The sequence below is a fragment of the Perognathus longimembris genome, chromosome 15, assembly GCF_023159225.1.
Source record: "Perognathus longimembris pacificus isolate PPM17 chromosome 15, ASM2315922v1, whole genome shotgun sequence".
NCBI lineage: Eukaryota > Metazoa > Chordata > Mammalia > Rodentia > Heteromyidae > Perognathus > Perognathus longimembris.
The window spans coordinates 44,539,092-44,559,588 of record NC_063175.1 but is presented as its reverse complement, the minus strand read 5'-3'; the positions used below and the strand labels follow the sequence as shown (position 1 = coordinate 44,559,588).

The window sequence follows — 20,497 nt, the reverse complement described above, 5'->3', positions numbered from 1 at the left end:
GCGCGGGGACCGCCCCCGGCCCGCCCGGCGCCCCGGCCCCCCCGACGTCCGGACCCCGGGACCCGCCGCCCGCCTCCTTCCGGGGGGGCGTCCTCCGCGGCGGAAGGACAGGGCGCCCCCCGCGCCCCCCCCCCGGGCCCCGCTAAGGCCCCACAAGAGCACGTAAAAGCACACATTACCACAGCTCTCCGCCGGCACCCCGGGCCTCTCACAGAACTGGCGACGCGACGAAGCATCCCCGAACCGGACGCCGCCCCACCGCGGGCAGCAACGCCCGCGCTTGTTTTCAAACCGACCCAACATGGCGGCGGCCCGAGGTGCGCAGGCGCCCTGCCACGAGAAAGGGGTGGGGGGTGGGTGGAATTCCTGGAGAGCGGCTCTACGTCAAGGGGGGGGCGGTCAAAGGGCACGGAGGGGCGTTAGGCCGCGCGATCCCTGCTGGGAGGGATCTGGGTTGGGAGGAGAAGGGTCTGGACTACATCCTGGTCCCCACGACCTCTCCCCCCATTGTGGGCCCGGCACCATCAGATGGGCTGACCTCGAAGCCCTCCTGGTGCTGAGGAGGGAAGCCTGCAGGGTAAGGAGACCTTGAGGAGCTGGCAGCTGCCATTCCTGTGCTGGAAAGTCAACCCCCACAACTGAGGTCCTTTCTTCCAGTGAGTTGGGCCAGAGATATCCGCTCCCTCGGGCCCGCCCAGAGCCTTCCTCCCCACCCCAAGGGGGAGCCCAGGCCCTAAGGCGGGGCCTAGGCCTTCCAGCCTGGACCCCAGACACCACTTCAGATCTGGGCTAGAGAAGGGTTGTGACCTAGGCATGGGATTTAACACCCGGAGAAGAATGACAGTGACCCAGAATGGATTTTTAGGCATCACAGAAAGAGGGAGATTATACAGATGGATGCAGAGATCCCTGAACAACGTGTATGAACCTTATCTACGAGGCTGGGAGAGGATAGAGGAAGAATCCAAGTTCAACCAAGTGGGTGAATCAAAAAAATATGTATCTTAATAGTGATTTATGTTTATTTTCCACACTATGGGCGAAGGTATCCTTGACCAATGCTCCATCTCAATATGCTCCATCTCATAGGATGTCACATCACCAGGTAATACAACTTTCCTGTTGTTTATCTGCTGTTTCTTTTCACCACCTACCACTTTACCTTCCTGTGACTCTTGGCAAGTAAAGATGTCAGACGCTATCAATTCAGTTTAGTAGTTGAATTAAACCCATGTCTAGTATGGCAATATTAAGTGATTTGAAAAATAATGGGACACAGTCCATGCTGGAGTCTATAGCTAGTGATAAATTCCCACCATGTGAAATTATGAAGTAGGCAAATATTACTGAAGTAGGGATAGTAAATCTAACTGGTGCCATCCTGACCACATGGGGAATGATAGGGTCCTGGGTTTACTGGCACCATCATGTCTTCATGGTGGAGGCAAGAAGTCCCACCTCCCAGCTGATGGGTATACCTGAGTTCCTAGAGGCAGAGGCTGGGACCTGGGAGTCTTGGGTGGTGAACTCTCAAGCTCCCTGTGATTCTGCCCCCTGACCTGACCCTATTTAGGCCTAACCAGCTTTCCAATGAAAACTCCCAGTTCTACGTCTCAAAATATGGCTTCTCTGTTTTCTTGCCATATAACAATATGAAATAAAGACTTGTGTGGGCTGGGAATATGGCCTAGTGGTAGAGTACTTGCCTTCTATACATGAAGTCCTGGGTTCGATTCCTGAACACCACATACACAGAAAAAGCCAGAAGTGCTGCTGTGGCTCAAGTGGTAGAGTGCTAGCCTTGAGCAAAAAGAAGCCAGGGACAGTGCTCAGGCGTGAGTTCAAGCCCCAGGACTGACAAAAAAAGGGGGGGTAGAAATAAAGACTTGTATTTTATATGCTGGAACAGGCTCAGATCTGGAATCAGCCAAAGATTGTTGATGATAAGAACTTAAAAAGTTAGATTTTTTTTTATCCTGCATTTCACCTAAATATCCGTTTAACCTGTACTACTTTTATAATAATAATTTTGGGGCGCCTCATAACTAGTATCTTGGCTAGAGTTTCTTGGCTAGAGAGTGGTAGAGTAATTTCCCTTGGGATTTCTGCCACTACCATTGATTCTAACACTCCTTTTCTACATTGGGGTATATATGCAGATATTTCCCCATGAAGGAAAAAAAGTGTTCGTTTATTAAATATATTGACCTAATTTGTGGATCAGAATAATTCTACTGTTTTTTTTTCCCCCTTCACAGGTTAACAGATATGGAGCTCTCCACCAGAATTTAACGAAGAATGCCAATGCTTACTAAAATTCTGGACTAGATATCTTAGGAAAGGTAAAGAAATAGGGCTCTCATCAGAAAGGTTATAACGGTATACTAAACTTTTTCTAATATAAAAGGTATCAGACTAGCTGTTGTGCCTTACCAGATAACTAACAACAGAAAATAAATTTAGGAATGAACCTGAAGAGTTTTAAATGTGAGCTAAGAATGAAACATTCTGAAAGTTAACTTTTAAGTGTATCAAGAGGCATAAAGAAGCCATTCTAAATTGGGGTTTTGAAATGGTAGTTTTAAATTTGTCCATTTCAAGAGAGGACCACCTAGAACAAGACAGCTTGCTCTTCCATGCCCTTTTGCATATATTAATTCAATACTTGTAGATTCCATGAGATAAGTATCCTCATTCTGTATGTGTGGAAACTGAAACTCAAAGGTTAGGCAATTTACCCAGAATAATAAAGCTGATAGTAAGTGGCACTATCAGGATTTTAATCCAGCTGTTTCAATGCTCTTGGCACCATTCCTGGTAGCTTCCCCAATTGCTAGCTGGTTGATGACACAAGGATCAAGGAGACTATAGCTTCCTGAATTCATTTGTATGAGAAGCTTCTTACTTTGTCTTACCTTTGTCTTGATGTAGTTTATTTGGGCCACTACATTATAGTCTGAGACTTATAAACTACAAAAAATTTATTTCTCACAGTTCTGCGTGCTATAAGTCTAATCAGAGTGACATCTTGATTAGCTTCTAATGAGCGACTTCTGGAGTGCAGAAGTCCACCTTCTGTGCCCTTAGAGGGTCAGAGGGGCAAATGAGGTCTTTGTACTTATAAAGACATTCAACCCAACCATGAGGTCTCTACCCCTGTGACCTAATCATCTCACATCGCTATCATAGTGAAGGTTAAGCTATGAACTGAGGAGAACCAACTCAAGTAAGGGGTCAGTAAATGCCTTTAAATTGAATTGATTTAAACATTTCTATCTGAAGAGGTAACATATAAGCAAAAATATCAATGAAACCATTGGGGAAGAACTTTTTAAGCAAAGGGAACAAGTACAAAATCACTAAGGTAGGGAGTTGGTTGGCTGTTGTTGAGGAATAACCAGTAGAAGGTATGTTTGTAAAGGAGGCCTTGGGATCAAGTTGTATAGTGCTCTAGACAATCACTTTAAAAAAGATCCATTCCCTGCCAGGCACAGTGGCTTAAGCCTATAATACTTTAGCTCCTTGGGAGGCAACGATTGGGGAATCGGTTCAATGCAGGGGCAGAAAGATCACAAGATTCTATCTCCGCCAGCTCCAGGCAGTGGTTTGTATCTGTCAACAGTGATGCATTGAAGCACAAACAGGAGTATCACAATGTACTGAGATAAAACTGTGTGTCTGTGTCTGTGTGTGTGTGTATACGCACTGTATATATTACACAGTACTGGGATAAAACAATACTCTTATCTCAAAATACATCAAAAAAAATCTGGTGGAATGGCTTAAGTGGTAAAATGCTTTCAAGCCCTGAGTTGAAGCTCTACCACAAAAAAGGATTAAGTCCTAAGAACACATGATCAACAGATGACACCTTACAAAGGAAAGAAAGCATGTTAGAAATAGTGCTTATTGAGTGACTACTGTGTACCACATCCTGGCAGTTCTACAAAGTAGATAGTATCTCAAGTTTACATCAAGACGGAAATGAGAAACCAGAAATAGTAAGTCACATGCCTCACCCATTAAGTGACAGAGACAGAATTTAACCCAGGTCTCATATGCTTTTTCCACACCACATTTTCTCATTTGAAAGGGTGGGTAAGGAGAAAGGGGTTTGTTCATGAATGCAATGAACAAGAAATTGGCATTTCTAGATGACAGCATTGTAGAAATAGTATTAAAAATGTAATATAGACGTTTAATTATTTTTATATGACCTGAGTATGGCGTAGTGAATATCAAGTATCAGTTACTGAGAAGGTTGAATGAAGCAGGAGTCTGCCTTGGTATCCCTCAAAAATTGAGACCGACCTAGGCAATATAGCGAGGACTACTGTCTCAAAAAATGTTTATGATTACATTCTTATCTATCATTTGCTTTTAAAACTTTACAGGTAGATGGACTATAAAGCAATTGCCCAACAAGCTAACCAAGAAGTTTTAAGTTACAACCAAGACATGTCAGGATGGAAATTGGTTAAAGCTTCAGTAAGAAAAGTTAAATATGTTTTAAGGGTTTGTTTTTTAATGATAATTCATGGTAAGGATTTTTTTTTCCTGGCACTGGGGTGTGAACTCAGATTCTGGCTCTACTACTTGAATCATGCCCTCAGCCCTTTTTACCTTCAGTTATTTTTCAGATAAATTCTTGCCTTTTTTGCCAGGGCTGGCCTTGAGCTACCGTCCTCCTACTCAAGCCTCCCAAATAGCAGGGATTATAGACATGAGCCACTACATCTGACTTGTTAATTGAAAATGGGGTCTTTCTAACTTTTTGCCTGGGTTGCCCTGGAACTTTGATTCTCTACCTCCCAAGTAGCTAGGATTGCAGATATGAGCCACTATACCCAGCATTTATTGTAAAGCAGTTTTTTAAAAATATATTTCCTTTAGAAACCAGAAGAAAAGGTATCTTTACTTCTTTTTTTGTTTTCATTTTTTCTGTATCTGACAGTTAACTTATTTCTGGATTTTTATTCCCCTTTGAGAAAAAGATAACTGTGTTCAGCAAGGCTTCTAGAAGATTCCTTGGAAGTCTGTGAGTATAATGTTCTGTTTACAGCCATTGTTTTAAGGTTAGTGGCATTGCCATAAAGCAGCATTTAATGATCAGGAAATAGAGGTTATGATGTATGTCACTAGACTGAAATATGATGCTAACAAATAGAAGTTATCTGCTAATAAAATTGAAAATTTATATGCACACAAAAAAATCCTAGGTAAGCATATAGCTTATTGGTAGAGCACTTGCCTAGATTATCTGGTTCTATCCTCAGCAATGTGCACGTACACATGCATGTGCATGCACATACTATACACTCCCTTCTAGTGAGCTATTCACTAAGATAGAAAATATTGACTTCAAGTAATAATTACTAGAAAAGCACTTTGGCATATTTTTTTGCTAACAGTAGTATTTTTTGGTTTTTAAAACCTTTCATCTTTCCCTTAAGCACTAAACGGTGGGGGCTGGTCTCATTTTATTTCTCTATAAGCAACTTTTAAGAGTACTTTTTTTAAGGATCCTGCTATTTCAAGTATGTTAAAATGGTCATTACTGCCATCAGTGTTCTACAGATTCAAAAATCCTCATCAAAATCCCAATGATATTCATTGCACAGACAGAGGAATCAATTAGGACGGAAAATCACCTGGAAGCAAAAAAAATGGCCACAAAAAAATGCCCCACATTGCTATGCAGTCCCGAGCATAGTGGAGGTATTACAGACTTTAGGCTATGATGCAGAGCCATAGTAACAAAAGAAGCTTGGTTCTGGCACATCAACTATGGAAATCAGTATGGAGATGCTTCAGAAACCTAAAAGTAGGACTGTAGCTACGTATCTGAAAGACAAGAAGACAGGATACAAGAGAGGCACCTGCACACCCCTGTTCAGGGCAGTTCTACTCACAGTAGTCAAGTTATGGAAACACCTCAGATGACCTACAACCCATGAATGGAGATAGACATCATTTGCAGTGAACCATAAATTTTGAAAAAAAAAAATCATACTAAAATCAGACCAAGAAAGTAGGCCAATGTTTTCTTTCATATATGTGGATTGTAGACCCAAAATTCAACCTACCATCTAAACTTACACAAGAGCATAAGCATATATACATAGCCAAGCTGACGATAGTATATGCAAGAGTGAAGCTCCATGGAGTAAATCCTTTGAACAATTAACAGTAACAAAACGAATATGAGGAAACTGAAACATGTTTTGAATGAGGGGCGTTTGGTAGAGACGAGGGAAGATGAAACGGTAACAGTAAATGAATACAGTCATAATAATGTGTGTATGTGAAAAGACAAGTGGGAAACTGTGGTGAGGGAAGGGGCAGGTGGAAGTGTAGCGTACTGACACCTGAAACTGGGTCTTGTACTCGCTACACAGGATCTCTACCACTTGAGCCATGTCAACAGCCCCAATGATTCTAAATTTTCTGTGCCTATGTATAGGAAAAAAGTATGAATGATTACATATATATATATACATATACACACACACATGCACACATATGTTTATGACATATTCCTCAGGCTCGAGTGAAAATAAAGTGAGATTGTAATTACATTTGAGAAATCTTAAGGATCTTATATTTTCCAATGCTTCAAAACTTAATGGTTTGGGGGGCTGGGGATATGGCCTAGTGGCAAGAGTACTTGCCTCCTATACATGAGGCCCTGGGTTCAATTCCCCAGCACCACATAAACAGAAAATGGCCAGAAGTGGCGCTGCGGCTCAAGTGGCAGAGTGCTAGCCTTGAGCGGGAAGAAGCCAGGGACAGTGCTCAGGCCCTGAGTCCAAGCCCCAGGACTGGCCAAATAAATAAATAAAGAAAGAAATAATAAAGTTATTATTAAAAAAAACTTAATGGTTTTTAAAGACTTACAACTAATCACAGAAGCATGAATTTTAGTTTAGAATGCGTAATTGCGTGCTCAGGGACTGTAGAGTATGGTCCAGTACAAGTTGCGAAACTATATTTTGGGGAAAGTATAGCCTCAGAAGGTACTTGTGGCTAGCAAGGTGGGAGGGGTGGGAGGTGGTAGTGTCAACAGATGTTTTAAAAATGCAACATATCGGGCTGGGGATATGGCCTAGTGGCAAGAGTGCCTGCCTCGGATACACAAGGCCCTAGGTTCGATTACCCAGCACCACATATACAGAAAACGGCCGGAGGCGGCGCTGTGGCTCAAGTGGCAGAGTGCTAGCCTTGAGCGGGAAGAAGCCAGGGACAGTGCTCAGGCCCTGAGTCCAAGGCCCAGGACTGGCCAAAAAAAAAAAAAAGAAATGCAACATATCATATTTTCTTTTTAGAGATTGATTCTAAGGTTTAGGAAACTCCTAAACTAATGACATGGATCTAACTTTAACCTTTTCCAAAATTTTTGGCCTAAGAACATGCTTATAAAACACTGTAATAGAGAATGGGTAATGGATCTCAGATTTGGATTCTGATGTAAGCTGCATCTGACCTGACTTGTATAGAGCAAACAGCTGGTTTTTCTTCAGGGTATTGCTGCTATCCTTGTGTAGCGACTATCATCTCCCATTGGATTAACCTGGGTAACCTCTTAATGATCTCCCTTTCTCAACTACATGCTATCCTTTTTCTTCACACTATTTTTGAAGTCAGTTTTAAAACTAAAGTTCAGATTGTGATACTCCCTCACCAAAAATCTTTTATAGGCCTCCTGTTGCATCTAAAATGAAATGCAAACATTGTATCAGCTTTTGAAAGCCACTATCTAACCCTGCCTACCCCTCCGACCTCATTCCCCACCATTTCGTACACGTTCTTCCTGTGTTCCAGCCAAAACAGACTCATGTTGAATGAACTGAAGCCCACAGCACCTTTATAGCTGCTTTTCTCGTCTTGACATGCTCTTCCTGAAAATGTCTCTAAGGCTACCGTCATTTTTGTTGTCAGGGTCTCAGCCTCACTGTCTCCTTTTCAGAATGACCTTCCTGACCACCTACCAAAATTCTCACATAATATGTACACTGGGCCATTTACCTTACAATTCTGCTATAATCTTCACAGCACTTATCACTATATGTAACTTTCCTTATTTGTTTTGTATTTATCATTAGTCACCCTTATAGACTGATAAAACTATAAATTGAATAGGAACCAGGCTAGTAATAAACTGCACTTGTTGATTGCAATATGCGTAGCACCAGAACTGTACCTGCTATATGGACCCATAACAAATATTTATTCAATGAGTATACCAACCTTAGTTATATTGACTATTGAATAGAAAGTTAAATAATTTCAAAGTACAATGCAAAAAATTGATCAACTTATTTTGCCAACATTTATGCCTTAATTTACCACCCCAGAATGACGTTTGAGGTTGCCTTTGATCACATGCTGGTATGCATGACAAGAAGGCCAGTTCTTTGGTTGGAATTATTTCCCTTTTACTTATCACAAAGGTTGGTATACACATCCCCCTAAATATTAGAAGCAGTTTGAAGCGTGTGTTAATTTCTTTCTTTATATTACAAATTATGCTAAATATTTTATGTATCTTTAAATTTATGCCTCCTACATCCTACAGTGTAAACCCTCTTGGTATCCCCATTTTTCAAGTGAATAAAGACTAACATATTTGACTAAGTGTTAATGAGACAAAGCTGTCAGGACTTTGCTTTAGAAACCAGCTGTGTTTTCTTAATCACTGAAGCAAGTTATCCAAAGAAGGACTATTTAGACAAAGCAGAGTGTACTTTTTCTACCTTTATGCATTCATGATGGTCATGTTAATTAGTTTTCCTTTACCATACTGCTTATTATTACCCTTATTACAAGTATTACCCTTATTTATAATACTCAAAGCATTTAGATTTAAGTGACATTAAAGCAACAAAAGTAATGGATAAAGTTGCTGTAACCAAAATGAAGAGTACTAACTCAGCCCGATATTCATTCTTGTTCAATGTCTCCCTGTACCTTGAGTCCAAAATTCTCCTTGACTCATGAAATAATACAGATAGTTAGTAATATAATTTGAAAAGTGCTGCTTAAACACTTTTCAAAAAAGTACTATTGCACTACTTTATAAAGCACTATAGTGCTATCATACTACTTTACTTTAAAAACCTTATGGCATAAATAATCATATTCAGTGGTGAGTTTTAAGCTTTCTTTTGAAAAACAATTCAGCATTTATATCATTTTGCACACTTCTATATTTCACAAATTAAAAAAAAACAATAACATCAGTATCAGCTGCATTTCAGTATTGTGTATGCCTGATGCTGTTGTAAACAGTGTTTAAAATTCTTTTAAAAAGTCTTTCACACAAGGCCCTTCTTTGGCCTTCATACTGTTATGCTTTCTAGCACTTTGGCGTTTATCATACTGTCAAATGTTTTAAATCTACATCTGCCTGTCTGCGAGGCTGACATACACGATAAAAAAAAAATCTGTGTCCTTAGAAGTGTACTTACAATGTATAGTTAATGTTTGACCACTCAAACAGTGAAAGGACACTATTAAATCTTCAGTCTTCTGTCTCAGCTTTCTAAGTGCTGGTCATTATCAGTAATGATATATGAGGAATAACTTTTACTAAAGATAACTAATTATATATTACTTAGAAATGGAAAAGGTTCACAGACTCCTAACCCCCATGTTTAAAAGCTTAATTTAGAGAACCAATAAATAACAATGATTTCTTACTTCTAAACAATTGTTTCGATATACTCTGGTTTCTCTTCAGAGAGTATAAATCTTTTGCCTTTTACTAAACAATTATTTCATGCCTGACTTCTTTTTTACAGAACTTGATCATTAGAGGAATGAATTTTGAAATAAATTATTGCAGTGAATATTTAAGTATCTGTTGTCACTTCTCAGTAAAAATCAATGTGTTGAATTTACTGATAAAGGTTGAGCATCATAATTCAAGGCTGGAATCCAAAATGAATCCAAAATGCTACTAAATGTGAAACTATTTTGAGCACCAACATCATTCCTAAGTAGAAATTCAACACCATGAAAACTTGTTTAATTTGTAAAATTATTTTTAAATTACCTAAAAATTGACAGAGGGATATAGATATCTCTATCTATATAGAGATATGTATATATATGGTTCTGTATGGAGCCTAAGTGAATATTGTGTTTAGATTTGGGTCCCATCACCCAGATAGCTCATAATGCATATGCAAACACACACACACACACACACACACACACACACACACACACACACACCCCAAAAAAATAAAAATAAAAACAAAATCTAAAACATTCCTGGTGCCAAGCCTTTCTGATAAGGAAAAACTAACCTATATTATCTTCACATTTTCTTCACTGTTACTTGTTTAAATTAACCTAACCTTAACTTTAATAGTGGTATATTTTTAGTTTTAACTAAAGTTTTGAATTTCCTTTGCTTAATTATAGATATCGTGTTGAAGGGGTAATTCCAGAACCACCAAATAAACTATCTGCTTTCCTCTACCAACCTGGAAACAGAGTTAAATGGGATAAATCTTTGCAAGTGCACAAAATGGTACACAGGATTGATTCGGTACTTTGTTATTTAATATTATAATTTTCTTCATTAATAAGAGTTTTGCTTTTATACCTTAGTAAAAGTATGTGTGTATACAGATTATATTTTACAGACTTAAACTAAGTTGAAGTGTCTCGTTTGCTGAGGCCTTTGCACACTAGGCAAACAGTCTGCCATTGAACACTGTGACTGAACAGTACCCTCAGTCCTTTTTTAGAAATGTTTCTGTATTTTTATTATTTTTTTAATTGTTGTTATAAAGGTAGTGTACAGGGAGATAGTTACATAAGTCAGATAAAAAGTACATGTCAGTCCTTTTCTTAAATTTTATTTTGAGACAGAGTCCCAAACTGGCCTCAAGTTTGCAATCTCCCTTCAGCTTTCAAAAATGCTGTGATTATAAATTTGTATAACTATGTCCTTTTGACATTTTTATAAAAGCCTTTAAAATCCAGTCAAGAGTTTAATTCCAATTGGCTTATTTGGTTTATAAATACATCTCATATTCTTAAGCTGATGTATGCCTTTTGTTATTAGGAAACAATTCAGGGACTCACCTCCATTGTATGGAAAACAAAATTGAGCAAGCCTTGTTAAGGCTTTTGGGGAGGGGAAGGGAACAGGCAGGGAAGAGAGAGGTAGAAGTCTGTATGTAGCCCAGACTGGCCTTGAGATTCATCTCCTCTAGTGCTAGGATTTCAGAGGCTGTGTCCTGGTTATTTGCTCATAATACCTTAAACATACATGAGAAGACAGCTATCATGTAGACATGTGCCATAATATCTTAAGAGTAAAGAGCAGGTAGTTTTAAAGAACAAGGGTAAAGTATAGGATAAATAACATTGTGTAAAATTTGTAGCTTATGAACATTTTCAAATGGATTATCTCAGTTAAATAGATATGGAAATGTATGTTTTAATTACAACGAGAAGAGAAGAATATAAGTAAGCACTAGAAACTCAAAAACCAGTGAGAAAGAAAATGAGAGATGCAAATAAAAGGAAATAGGAAGATCATTAGAAAGTGAGGATAATTGAAAAAGCTCCAGAGGAGAAATTGAGAAAGAATTATACAGGTAAAGAATGGTAGACACAAAGAACAAGGCTAAGAGATTCTGAACACAGTACAGCCCATTATAGACCTCTCATTCATTAAGGTTGCTATTTTTAAAAAATAAAAGTACCTGGAATCAGGCACAGGTGGATCACACCTGTAATCCTAGCTACTCAGAAGGTTGAGAGCTGAGGAGTGTGGTTCAAAGCTGCACCAGGCAAGAAAATCCACGAGACTCATCTCTAACCATCAAAATCCCTGAACTGGAGCTATGACTCAAGTGGTAGAGCACAAGCCTTGAGCACAAAAGCTCAGGGATAGCACCCATGCTCTGAGTTGAAGCCCCAGGACTGGTATGCGTGCGTGCACACGCACGCGCGCACACATATCTGTAAAGGAAAATGATTGTTTTATATAGTAATATTGTATGCATATAGGAAATGTCAAAAATGAAACCTTGTGCAACTAATTGATTTTATAATATGTAAATACTTCAGTAAGCTGTTTTGAAAATAAGCCCTCCTAGCCAGGAGTTGGCAGCTCACTCTTGCCATAGTAACTACTCAGGGAGCTGAAATCTGGAGGACTGTAGTTCCGGAGAAGCCCAGGCAGAAAAGTTTACTAGGCACTGTTTCCAAAATAACCAACAGAGGCTGACCAAGATGCATGGTTCAAGTGGTAGAGTGCCACCCTAGCAAGCACAAGGCTCTGAGTTCAAACCCTACTACTATCAAAAATAAAAAATAAGTTCTTTTTGGAGGGTGAGGAAGCAGGAAAGATGTACATACTGAGACCCCAATTCAATCCAGAAAAAAGAAACAAGCAATGTAGCTCGGTGACAGAGCATTTGCCCAGCAAGCGCAAGGCCCTGAGTTTGATGCCACACACTGTATAAATAAATAAATAGTTCTGGACTTTGAGCTGATAATAACTTTATTAGAATGAGGTAGGAAATGATAATGAAAGAGTAAGGCTTTTTTAAATTTTATTAATTACTACATTTCAAATAAAATATGAGATCACTTGGATGTTTGGTCTTTAACCTTCATTCCACTCATCAAAACAAGCAAAAGTAAATGCCCCACATGTGTGCTTGTCACTTTATCATTTATGTGGTTTGCTGCAATATTACCTACTTTCATTAAACTGATCTTAAAATCTAGAAGGGGGGAGAGGTGGTAGGATGGCCCAGAAAAGTGTTTCCTCTTCTACAAAGGCCCTGAAGTTTTTACCCACCAAAAGCACATGTCCATGAACTTTTTTAGATTTTAACATTCAGCTTGAGAAATATCCACTACAAATGAAGGTTTCATTCACCATAGCATGAAACTAATCATGTAGTTTTCTGTGGTTCAAGTATCTGCTATTTCCACAAGTCAGTTATAATGAGGACTACTACATTTGTAAACAAGTTACATGACTTTGCGAAGGCTACCGTAGGTAGTATTTGATTGAACCAAGATTTGTACCTGGTTTTCTGATTTCATATTCCAAAGCTATGCTCTTCCCTGTCAGTATTCCATAGTATCTCTACTGTAAGAAAAAGCACCTCACCTTTCTGTATCTACCAGGAGTAGGTTTTAATTGTCTCCCATTCATCCCATGGATGAGGGAGGAATACCCACTCTAGATTTATAGGGATAGAATAATACTAACAGTGGAAAATGAGAGAAACAGTGGTCTATTAATCTTTAATCATAGACTGGGGAAGAGGACACCCAATGGCTTAGAAGACAAGATAGGAACAGATGAATCAGGTTGCAGGAGGCAGATTTTGTAGTACCAAGAGTGTGAAGTGAGGTTAGGTAAGCCCCAGCTACTGTAAGAAGATGGGATGAAATAATTGAATAATTTCATAAGCCAACAGGATATTAAAATCTCCTGAATATGTATAAGTAGTAACTACTGGTCCTTTTGCTAAGTAGAACTATTTGGCAAGGGATCTTATCTGCAGGAGCAGATTAAGGAGTAAAGCCACTCATAACCCAGTCAAATGGTTTAGTCTGCTAAGCTTCAATTTCTCTATATACAAATTGAAAAGGTAAATGATTGTAAGATTATTCTCAGAGTTTTCTATATTCCTAATTGTAATTCCAATGTTCCTTTCATACTGAACATAAAAGCTGATTTGGTAATATGGTTTTAAAGTGTCAAAGCTTTAAAAATCCTGCTTTTCCCAAATAGCAGCCAGTCTTGCAATGAAATTCCTTGGGGGAAACACTACATTAAATAATTTTTGCAATCTTTATGGTTTGATTTGTTTCAGGAAACATTTATATGTCATACCATTACTCAAAGTTTTGCCTTGGGCTCAATTTCCCCCCGAGACTTTATCGACTTAATACACATCAAGCATTATGAAGGGAATATGGACATTATCAGTTGTAAGTTGAAACATTTTGCCCACATTTGAGAAATACTATGAGTCAATAAAAATTTTCCTTTCTGTAGCTTGGAAGAAACTATATTCTTAATTTTTTCCTTTATGTTTTTATTTATTGTGTGTAACCAAAAAAAAAGGTAACATGTTGACACGCCAGATATTTTATTAGGTCGAGCAATATTTGTATAATACTCAGTGGTTGCTTATCTGTATTTTTTGCAGCATGAACCCTAGAAAAACAATATAGATAGATGTTTATAGGCTAAAACTTAAAAGCAGACATTTTTTGTAATGTAAAGAAACAATTTGTTTCAGGACATATAATGTTATACTCAAATTGTTTAGAATAGGTATTCAGAGTAACTGATAAAACTATTGAAGAAATTCCATCTTGATAGGCCTTTACGTAAGTGTGCTTTTATTTCTTTTAGAAACTGTAAGTTCTGATACATCCGTAGTATCTCTTTATAATCATTTTACTCTACCAAATGCAAACATAACAATTTTCTAGATTGCATTATTGATTTAAGGCTCTGGTGTAAGAAAACTCATGGTAAAGAGAATTTGATTTAGTCTTAACATGCCTATCTGTATATTTTCTGTACTGTAAACCTCTTAGGTACAGGCATAATCGAGTTGTGTTATTTAACCAGTTTTCAGTTATACTGACAAGACCCAAGTATTCTAAGTTTCATAGGCCAGATTGAATAGGTTCTCTCATTCAGTTTGTTCTATTTTATAGAGATCATTAAGAGCTGAAATTCATAATGTGCACATATATTTGTGTCACTTTAGAAATGAAAGCACATAAAATGTACTATTATCTACAATTCAGAGTGCTGCCTTGTCTGAACCATAGATCTAGTGTTTTCCATATTTTGTAGCAGACCATTTCTACTCTATCTTAGTAGCCAGAAGGAAACTAAAACAGAAAGAGATTAGGATCAACCACTAGAGGTAATTAGTCATTCGGTGCACAAATCACTACTGAATTTGCCGTAAGAAATTTTCATTGACTAAATTCTCCATGAACACTTAAGAGTTTTCCTCTAGGTATATTTTAAACTTACTCTACAACATACATTGAGCTAAATATTTTGCATTTTGTATGCATTATCTCACTAATGAGAAACCTAAAATCCACAAAAATGAAGGAATGAACTAATTAAGTTGTATAGGTAATGCTGAACCAAAATTTAAAATTCTGTAGTCATTCTGATTTTCTAAGTAAGTGCTACTATACTCTGTGCCTCAAAAACCCATGCCTTTGTAGACTACAACAAAAATTTTTTAAAGAAATATAAGTACAACCTCCATATTTTAAAAGGAGAAAAGTGTTTTAATATTGCCTCTGATCGATACCATTATGCCAACAAAACTGGCTCTGTTAAGATAATGAAGCACAAATAGAAAATTCATTCAACTGCATTTGTCTCCTAAGCTACAATTTCCATTGTATTTCCCATACAATTGATTGTTTACGTTCAAATGAATGGGAAAATCCATCTTCTCTGACAAGAGCAGGATGTAGTTATACAGAATAAACAAACAATCTTTAAAAGTACTTTTACAAAGAATGTGTATAGTTTCCATAAATTTAATTATGATTAAATCACTTCCTCTGTACTCACAGTAAGTTCTACTGAGTTTTAATTACACTTTGTATTTTAACTCCAAAGAATTAGCAGAGTTTGGCATTTGAAATTAACCTTTTCAATTATGTTATATAACAGCAAAAGATGAATTAAGAAATCAGTAAATTCATGACCTTAATAGAATTTTTCTCTATGATTTGCTCTTTTGCTTCCAATCTGAGAAAGTAATTAAATGATATTTTTCTGATATAAAAGGTAATAGCATCTTTAGAAATACTAGTACGTATAAATCTAAATGTTTATAAAACTAATGTTAATGCTGATAACTATGCTCTATCATACTTTTTAAAAATATGCTTATGAGACTAGGGTTTTCCATCTTTAGTTTTCATCTAAATTTTTTCACCACTCTAGCTTATAGTGTGGATTTTCCAGAATATCCTCCATCTCCAAATTATATCCGTGGTTACAATCATCCTTGTGGCTATGTATGTTCACCTCTGAAAGAGTAAGTGTTATTTACATTTACTTACTTAAAGATGAACCTTGGTAATTAACTCAGGAATATAATGTTTTTATAAAATTGTATTTTTCTCTATATATGGACACTATTATTATTTTAAAAGTCAAGGAAGTGATAAAAAGATAAACGTGCTTAAAATCCAAGATTTTAAAGAATTTTCTAAATAATATTTAATAACTTCATTATAGTTAACTATATTAATTTTATAACACTTAATAATTTGTGATAATTGGGTTAAAACTTTTCTTTGCAAGGGTGTGACTGCAAGTCATTGTTCTAGTTTTTCCCTTCAATAACTATTTTATTATAAACACTATGGAACATATCAACACTAAGACAAGATTTCTGCTCTCCATAAATTGGTAAATTCATTGGGTAAATCTAAAGATTCTGTATTTTCTTTACTCTTCTTTGGTCTACAGAAACCCAGCATATTCAAGACTAGTGATGTTTGTGCAAACAGAAATGAGAGGAAAATTACCATCATCAATAATCGAAAGAACTATGCCTTCCAACTTAGTAAGCTTTGTTCTCAATGCAAAGGATGGAATAAAGTCATACAGACCTTCATCAGCCCATGAACATTACGGTTGTCGTTCATCATTCCAGAGGAAGAAAGGTCGTTCTTCCATTAAATCATAAAGGATTTCAGACCATACAAACTGCTGGAGTGTGCACTGCAACCATTATTACAGTTTATTTCTAAGTCTGTGTGCACAAATACTGTTAACGGTTCTAAGCAGTAGTCTTGTACAAGTTACTGGTGACACCTTGTGAAACTGAACCTCAATGTGTAAGAGAACAGCATTAAATATAATTTTTAAACTCCCATAATGATGTTAAATATAAGTGTTATTAATGCATTTTATCTTTTAGGTTTGCCCCACAACATTTTCTATATAATTTCATAAAAAAGAAAATTCAGAGGACAGTATTAATTAAAAATTAAAATTTGGGGCTAATTGTAATGGTGCAAAACTGTAAATCCCAGTTAAATCAAGTGTCTGAGGCAGGAAGATCACAAGTTTGAGGTTAGCATGGTATGTAGTTTGAGGCTAGCCTGAGCCTATGTAGCATGACAATCTCATTAAAAGGTTAGTTTTTCCTTCACTTACTACTTACATTGAGAATTGTAGGAAACATGAACATTTAAGCTGAACCACAAAAGGGCTAGGGCAATAACTCAGTGGTAGATCAATAGATCCATAGATCAATTGCTTACTATTAATCAGGCTCTAGGTTCCAAACTCAGCAACATAAAATAATAATAGTTCTGCTATAAAACATATGCATTGACATTTAGAACTGAGCCTCCATTCCCACCTAAGTATCAAAAAGATAAGAGAAGGTGGTAAGACATCGATACAGCATCACACCTCCATTTCTCTTCCCTGATGTCTTCCTGGCCCACTGGAAGCTTAAGCTGTCAATGTACCTGTCTAACAGATACACAAATTAATTTGGCATTAATTTACTCATCTAGCAGATATACAAATTAATGCCCCACTGTTGCTGGGAAGGTATCAGCAAGGCCAGAGAGAAAACTGAACTGCCACCTCCCCTGTGTACAGTGAGTGGTGGCAAATGTGCCACTTTTGCCAAGTGGTGATAAATCCACCTGGCCTTTACCACTCCAGCTAGCAGTGAGCCTGCCTTCTGAAGAGGACAGTTCAACGGCATCCATTCCTTTAGAAAAAGAAAAAATATTAAAATGGGTAAAAATATATCATCCCCATAAGCATATTAAGTCATATTTGATCTTGTCAGTGGCTCAAAGATAATTCAATGAAGTAAATGATGTCAGTGTGCTAAAGTGATCCAAAAGTAATCTTACACCTTATGTAATAATTAAATCAAAATGGAACTTGAGCTTAAAGCTTTTATTAGAAAGTCAAAACCTACATCTCGATGGAGTTCTTCAACCTGACACCAACAACAGGACTCTTAAAAGGAAAAAAAAAAAAGATAAAATGTTTATCAAGGACTGGGAATGTGGTTTCGTGGTAATAGTGCTTGCCTAGCATGCATGAAGCCCTGGGTTCGATTCCTCAGTACCACACAAAGTGGTGCTGTGGCTCAAGTGGCAGAGCATTAGTTTTAAGCACAGAGAGACTTAGGGACATAGCCCAGGCCCTGAGTTCAAGCCCCAGGACTGGCAAAAAAAAAAAAAAAGTTTATCAAAATTAAAAATGTATGCTATGTAAAAATTCCTGTAGAGAGGATGAGAGGATGAAAAGGCAAGTGATAGACTAGAAGAAAATAACTGCAAAACATTAACAATATAAAAACTGTCCACTTAGAAAATGGGCCAAAGATAGGGACATTTCATTGAACAACATATATGTTAAATAAGCTCAGGAGCAGATTTTCAACATTGTTGGTCTTTAGCTAAACACAAATAAAAATTAGGAGGAGATGTAATGCCCTGTCAGAATGGCTATTTTTTTAAATGGCAACATTCAGTACTGGCAAAGCTAAAGAGAAAACAGGGTCATTTGTATTCAGATAGAAGGAAAAAAATGGTACTACCATTGTGGGAAGGTGTAGCAGTATCTTATTAAGTAAACATGTACTTTTCCCCAGCAGTTGTACTCTTCATTCCACATAAATTTCTGAAACTGTTTGTGCAAAACCTATACACAAATACAGATAGTAGCTTTATTGTTTTAAAAAAAAAATCAAATGGAAACAACCCACAGATCCTTTACTGGATGAAAAAACTGTACTAAACCACACATGACAGAATAAAGAACATTCATTTAACCCCAATGTGAATCAAGGGGGTCATGCTGATTTTAAAAAGCCAAACACCCCAGAAGGTTAGATTTTTCAACAATCTTGAAAAATAAGATGATGGAAAGGATAAACAGAGGTAGTAGCTAGATAGGTGTTAGTGGCTTTGAAAGGGTCACAGAAAGGGTACTGATGATCTCCTTGGTCCTTGTCTTCATAATGTATATAACACTGGTGGTAGATTAAAAAAATAGTGAGAATCTGAATAAATTATATCAATGCTGATTTCCTACTTATGATACTACACTATAGTTATGTGAATATTTCATTGAAGAAAACTGGGTAAAAGGATTATGGTATCATTCTGTATTATCCTATTAGAGTTTTCCTTCCACTGTAATAGATTCCTGAGAGAAACAAATGAGGGGGAGAAAAGATTTATTTCAGCTCATGGTTTCTGAGGTTTCAGTCCATGGTCATTTTGCACCATTGCTGTGGTAAAGCAAACATCACGGTGGCAGGACCATGTGGGAAAGAGGCTGTTCACATCATGGCAGACAGGAAGCAGAGAGAGAGATCAGAAGGGGCCAGGGGCAAAGTTAGCACACAATAATACTCCTCCAGGGACCTATTTCTTCCAGGTTGGCCTAACCTCCGTTTCCAGTATCTCCAAAATTCACACTACGAGCTAGGACCCAAACCTTTAACACATGGACCTGTTAGGGGACATTTCGCATTCAGATGATAACATTCCACTCCTGACCAACAAAGGCTCCTGGCCATCTCAATGCAAAAGGCATTTCATCTATCTACAAGTTCCCCAAGGTCTTAACGCTTCCAACACTGTTCAAAAAATTAAATCCAAAATCTCTGGGCTTCAAGGCAAGTTTGTCTGTGAGGCTCTATAAAACAAAAAACAGTGACATCATTCCAAGATACAGTGACATAAATACTTCTGTTCCAAAAAGGAGAAAAAATAGGGCCAACAAAAGGAGAAATGGAATCAAAACAAGAGTGAAACACATTAAATCCTATAGCTTCAGGTTGGGAATCTGGAGCACATGTTGGTACCATGGGATCTCCAAGGAGTATGTGCAACCATGCCCCTATGACTTTGCTGGATGTAACCCATACAGCCCCTCTCCTGAGTTGTGTCCTCACTGCTGGTAGCTTTCTTGGTCAGATTTTCCATTTCCCTGGTCTACCTAACTTCCTGAGAGTATTCATTCACACAGCCTCACCCACGACATTTCAGGACCAACTGTGCAGAAATACCAACCCTCCTAACACATTGCCTGACCTCCTTGGCTTTCCTTTGAATTGTAGAAAGAAGCCTCCATAATCTGCAGCCCTTGTGTTCTGCATGCTTGAAAAACCAACCGCAAGTGGGTGAAACCAAAGTTCTGTTGCCAACTTTAACTTCAATGAGGCCCATTTGGACTCTGGTTGCAGCCTTCTCTAACAGTCTGCATGGCATGCATGGCTTGCTTAAACGGGGCTCTCACTAGATACATTAGCCCACCACTTTTAAGCCAAGCTGGCCACAGTCTCAGGACACAGACAAAATGTAGACAAATTCTTTGCCAAATTTAACATGTATGACCTCAAATCCAGGTTCAAATAGAGTATCAAAGAGTATATTCCTAAAGGCCTTCTGGTCCTTTGCACCC

General features: G+C 37.8%; 1 protein-coding gene across 6 annotated transcripts; it reads left to right on the top strand.

Annotated features, from left to right (window-relative positions):
- Nucleotides 1-438: 438 nt before the first annotated feature.
- On the top strand, nucleotides 439-16,922 carry Stard6 (StAR related lipid transfer domain containing 6). Of its 6 annotated transcripts, XM_048363341.1 has the most exons (9): nucleotides 439-577; nucleotides 1,012-1,105; nucleotides 2,259-2,342; nucleotides 4,395-4,488; nucleotides 4,989-5,038; nucleotides 10,429-10,555; nucleotides 13,860-13,977; nucleotides 15,986-16,079; nucleotides 16,517-16,922. In XM_048363341.1, exons 4-9 carry the CDS (start codon nucleotides 4,399-4,401, stop codon nucleotides 16,734-16,736), a joined length of 699 nt encoding a protein of 232 aa, XP_048219298.1. In that variant the 5' UTR covers nucleotides 439-577; nucleotides 1,012-1,105; nucleotides 2,259-2,342; nucleotides 4,395-4,398; the 3' UTR covers nucleotides 16,737-16,922. The 6 variants fall into 6 exon arrangements, with proteins under 6 accessions (XP_048219298.1, XP_048219296.1, XP_048219297.1 ...); XM_048363339.1 differs by lacking the exon at nucleotides 2,259-2,342 and having other exon boundaries at nucleotides 1,046-1,105; XM_048363340.1 differs by lacking the exon at nucleotides 2,259-2,342.
- The last annotated feature ends 3,575 nt before the right edge of the window (nucleotides 16,923-20,497 follow it).

Coding starts and splice junctions, on each gene's coding strand:
- Stard6 (XM_048363339.1), top strand. CDS start 4,399: ATGGACTATAAAGCAATTGCCCAACAAGCTAACCAAGAAGTTTTAAGT. Junction 4,489..4,988: donor GGAAATTGGTTAAAGCTTCA/GTAAGAAAAGTT, acceptor TTCCCCTTTGAG/AAAAAGATAACTGTGTTCAG. Junction 16,080..16,516: donor GTATGTTCACCTCTGAAAGA/GTAAGTGTTATT, acceptor TTTGGTCTACAG/AAACCCAGCATATTCAAGAC.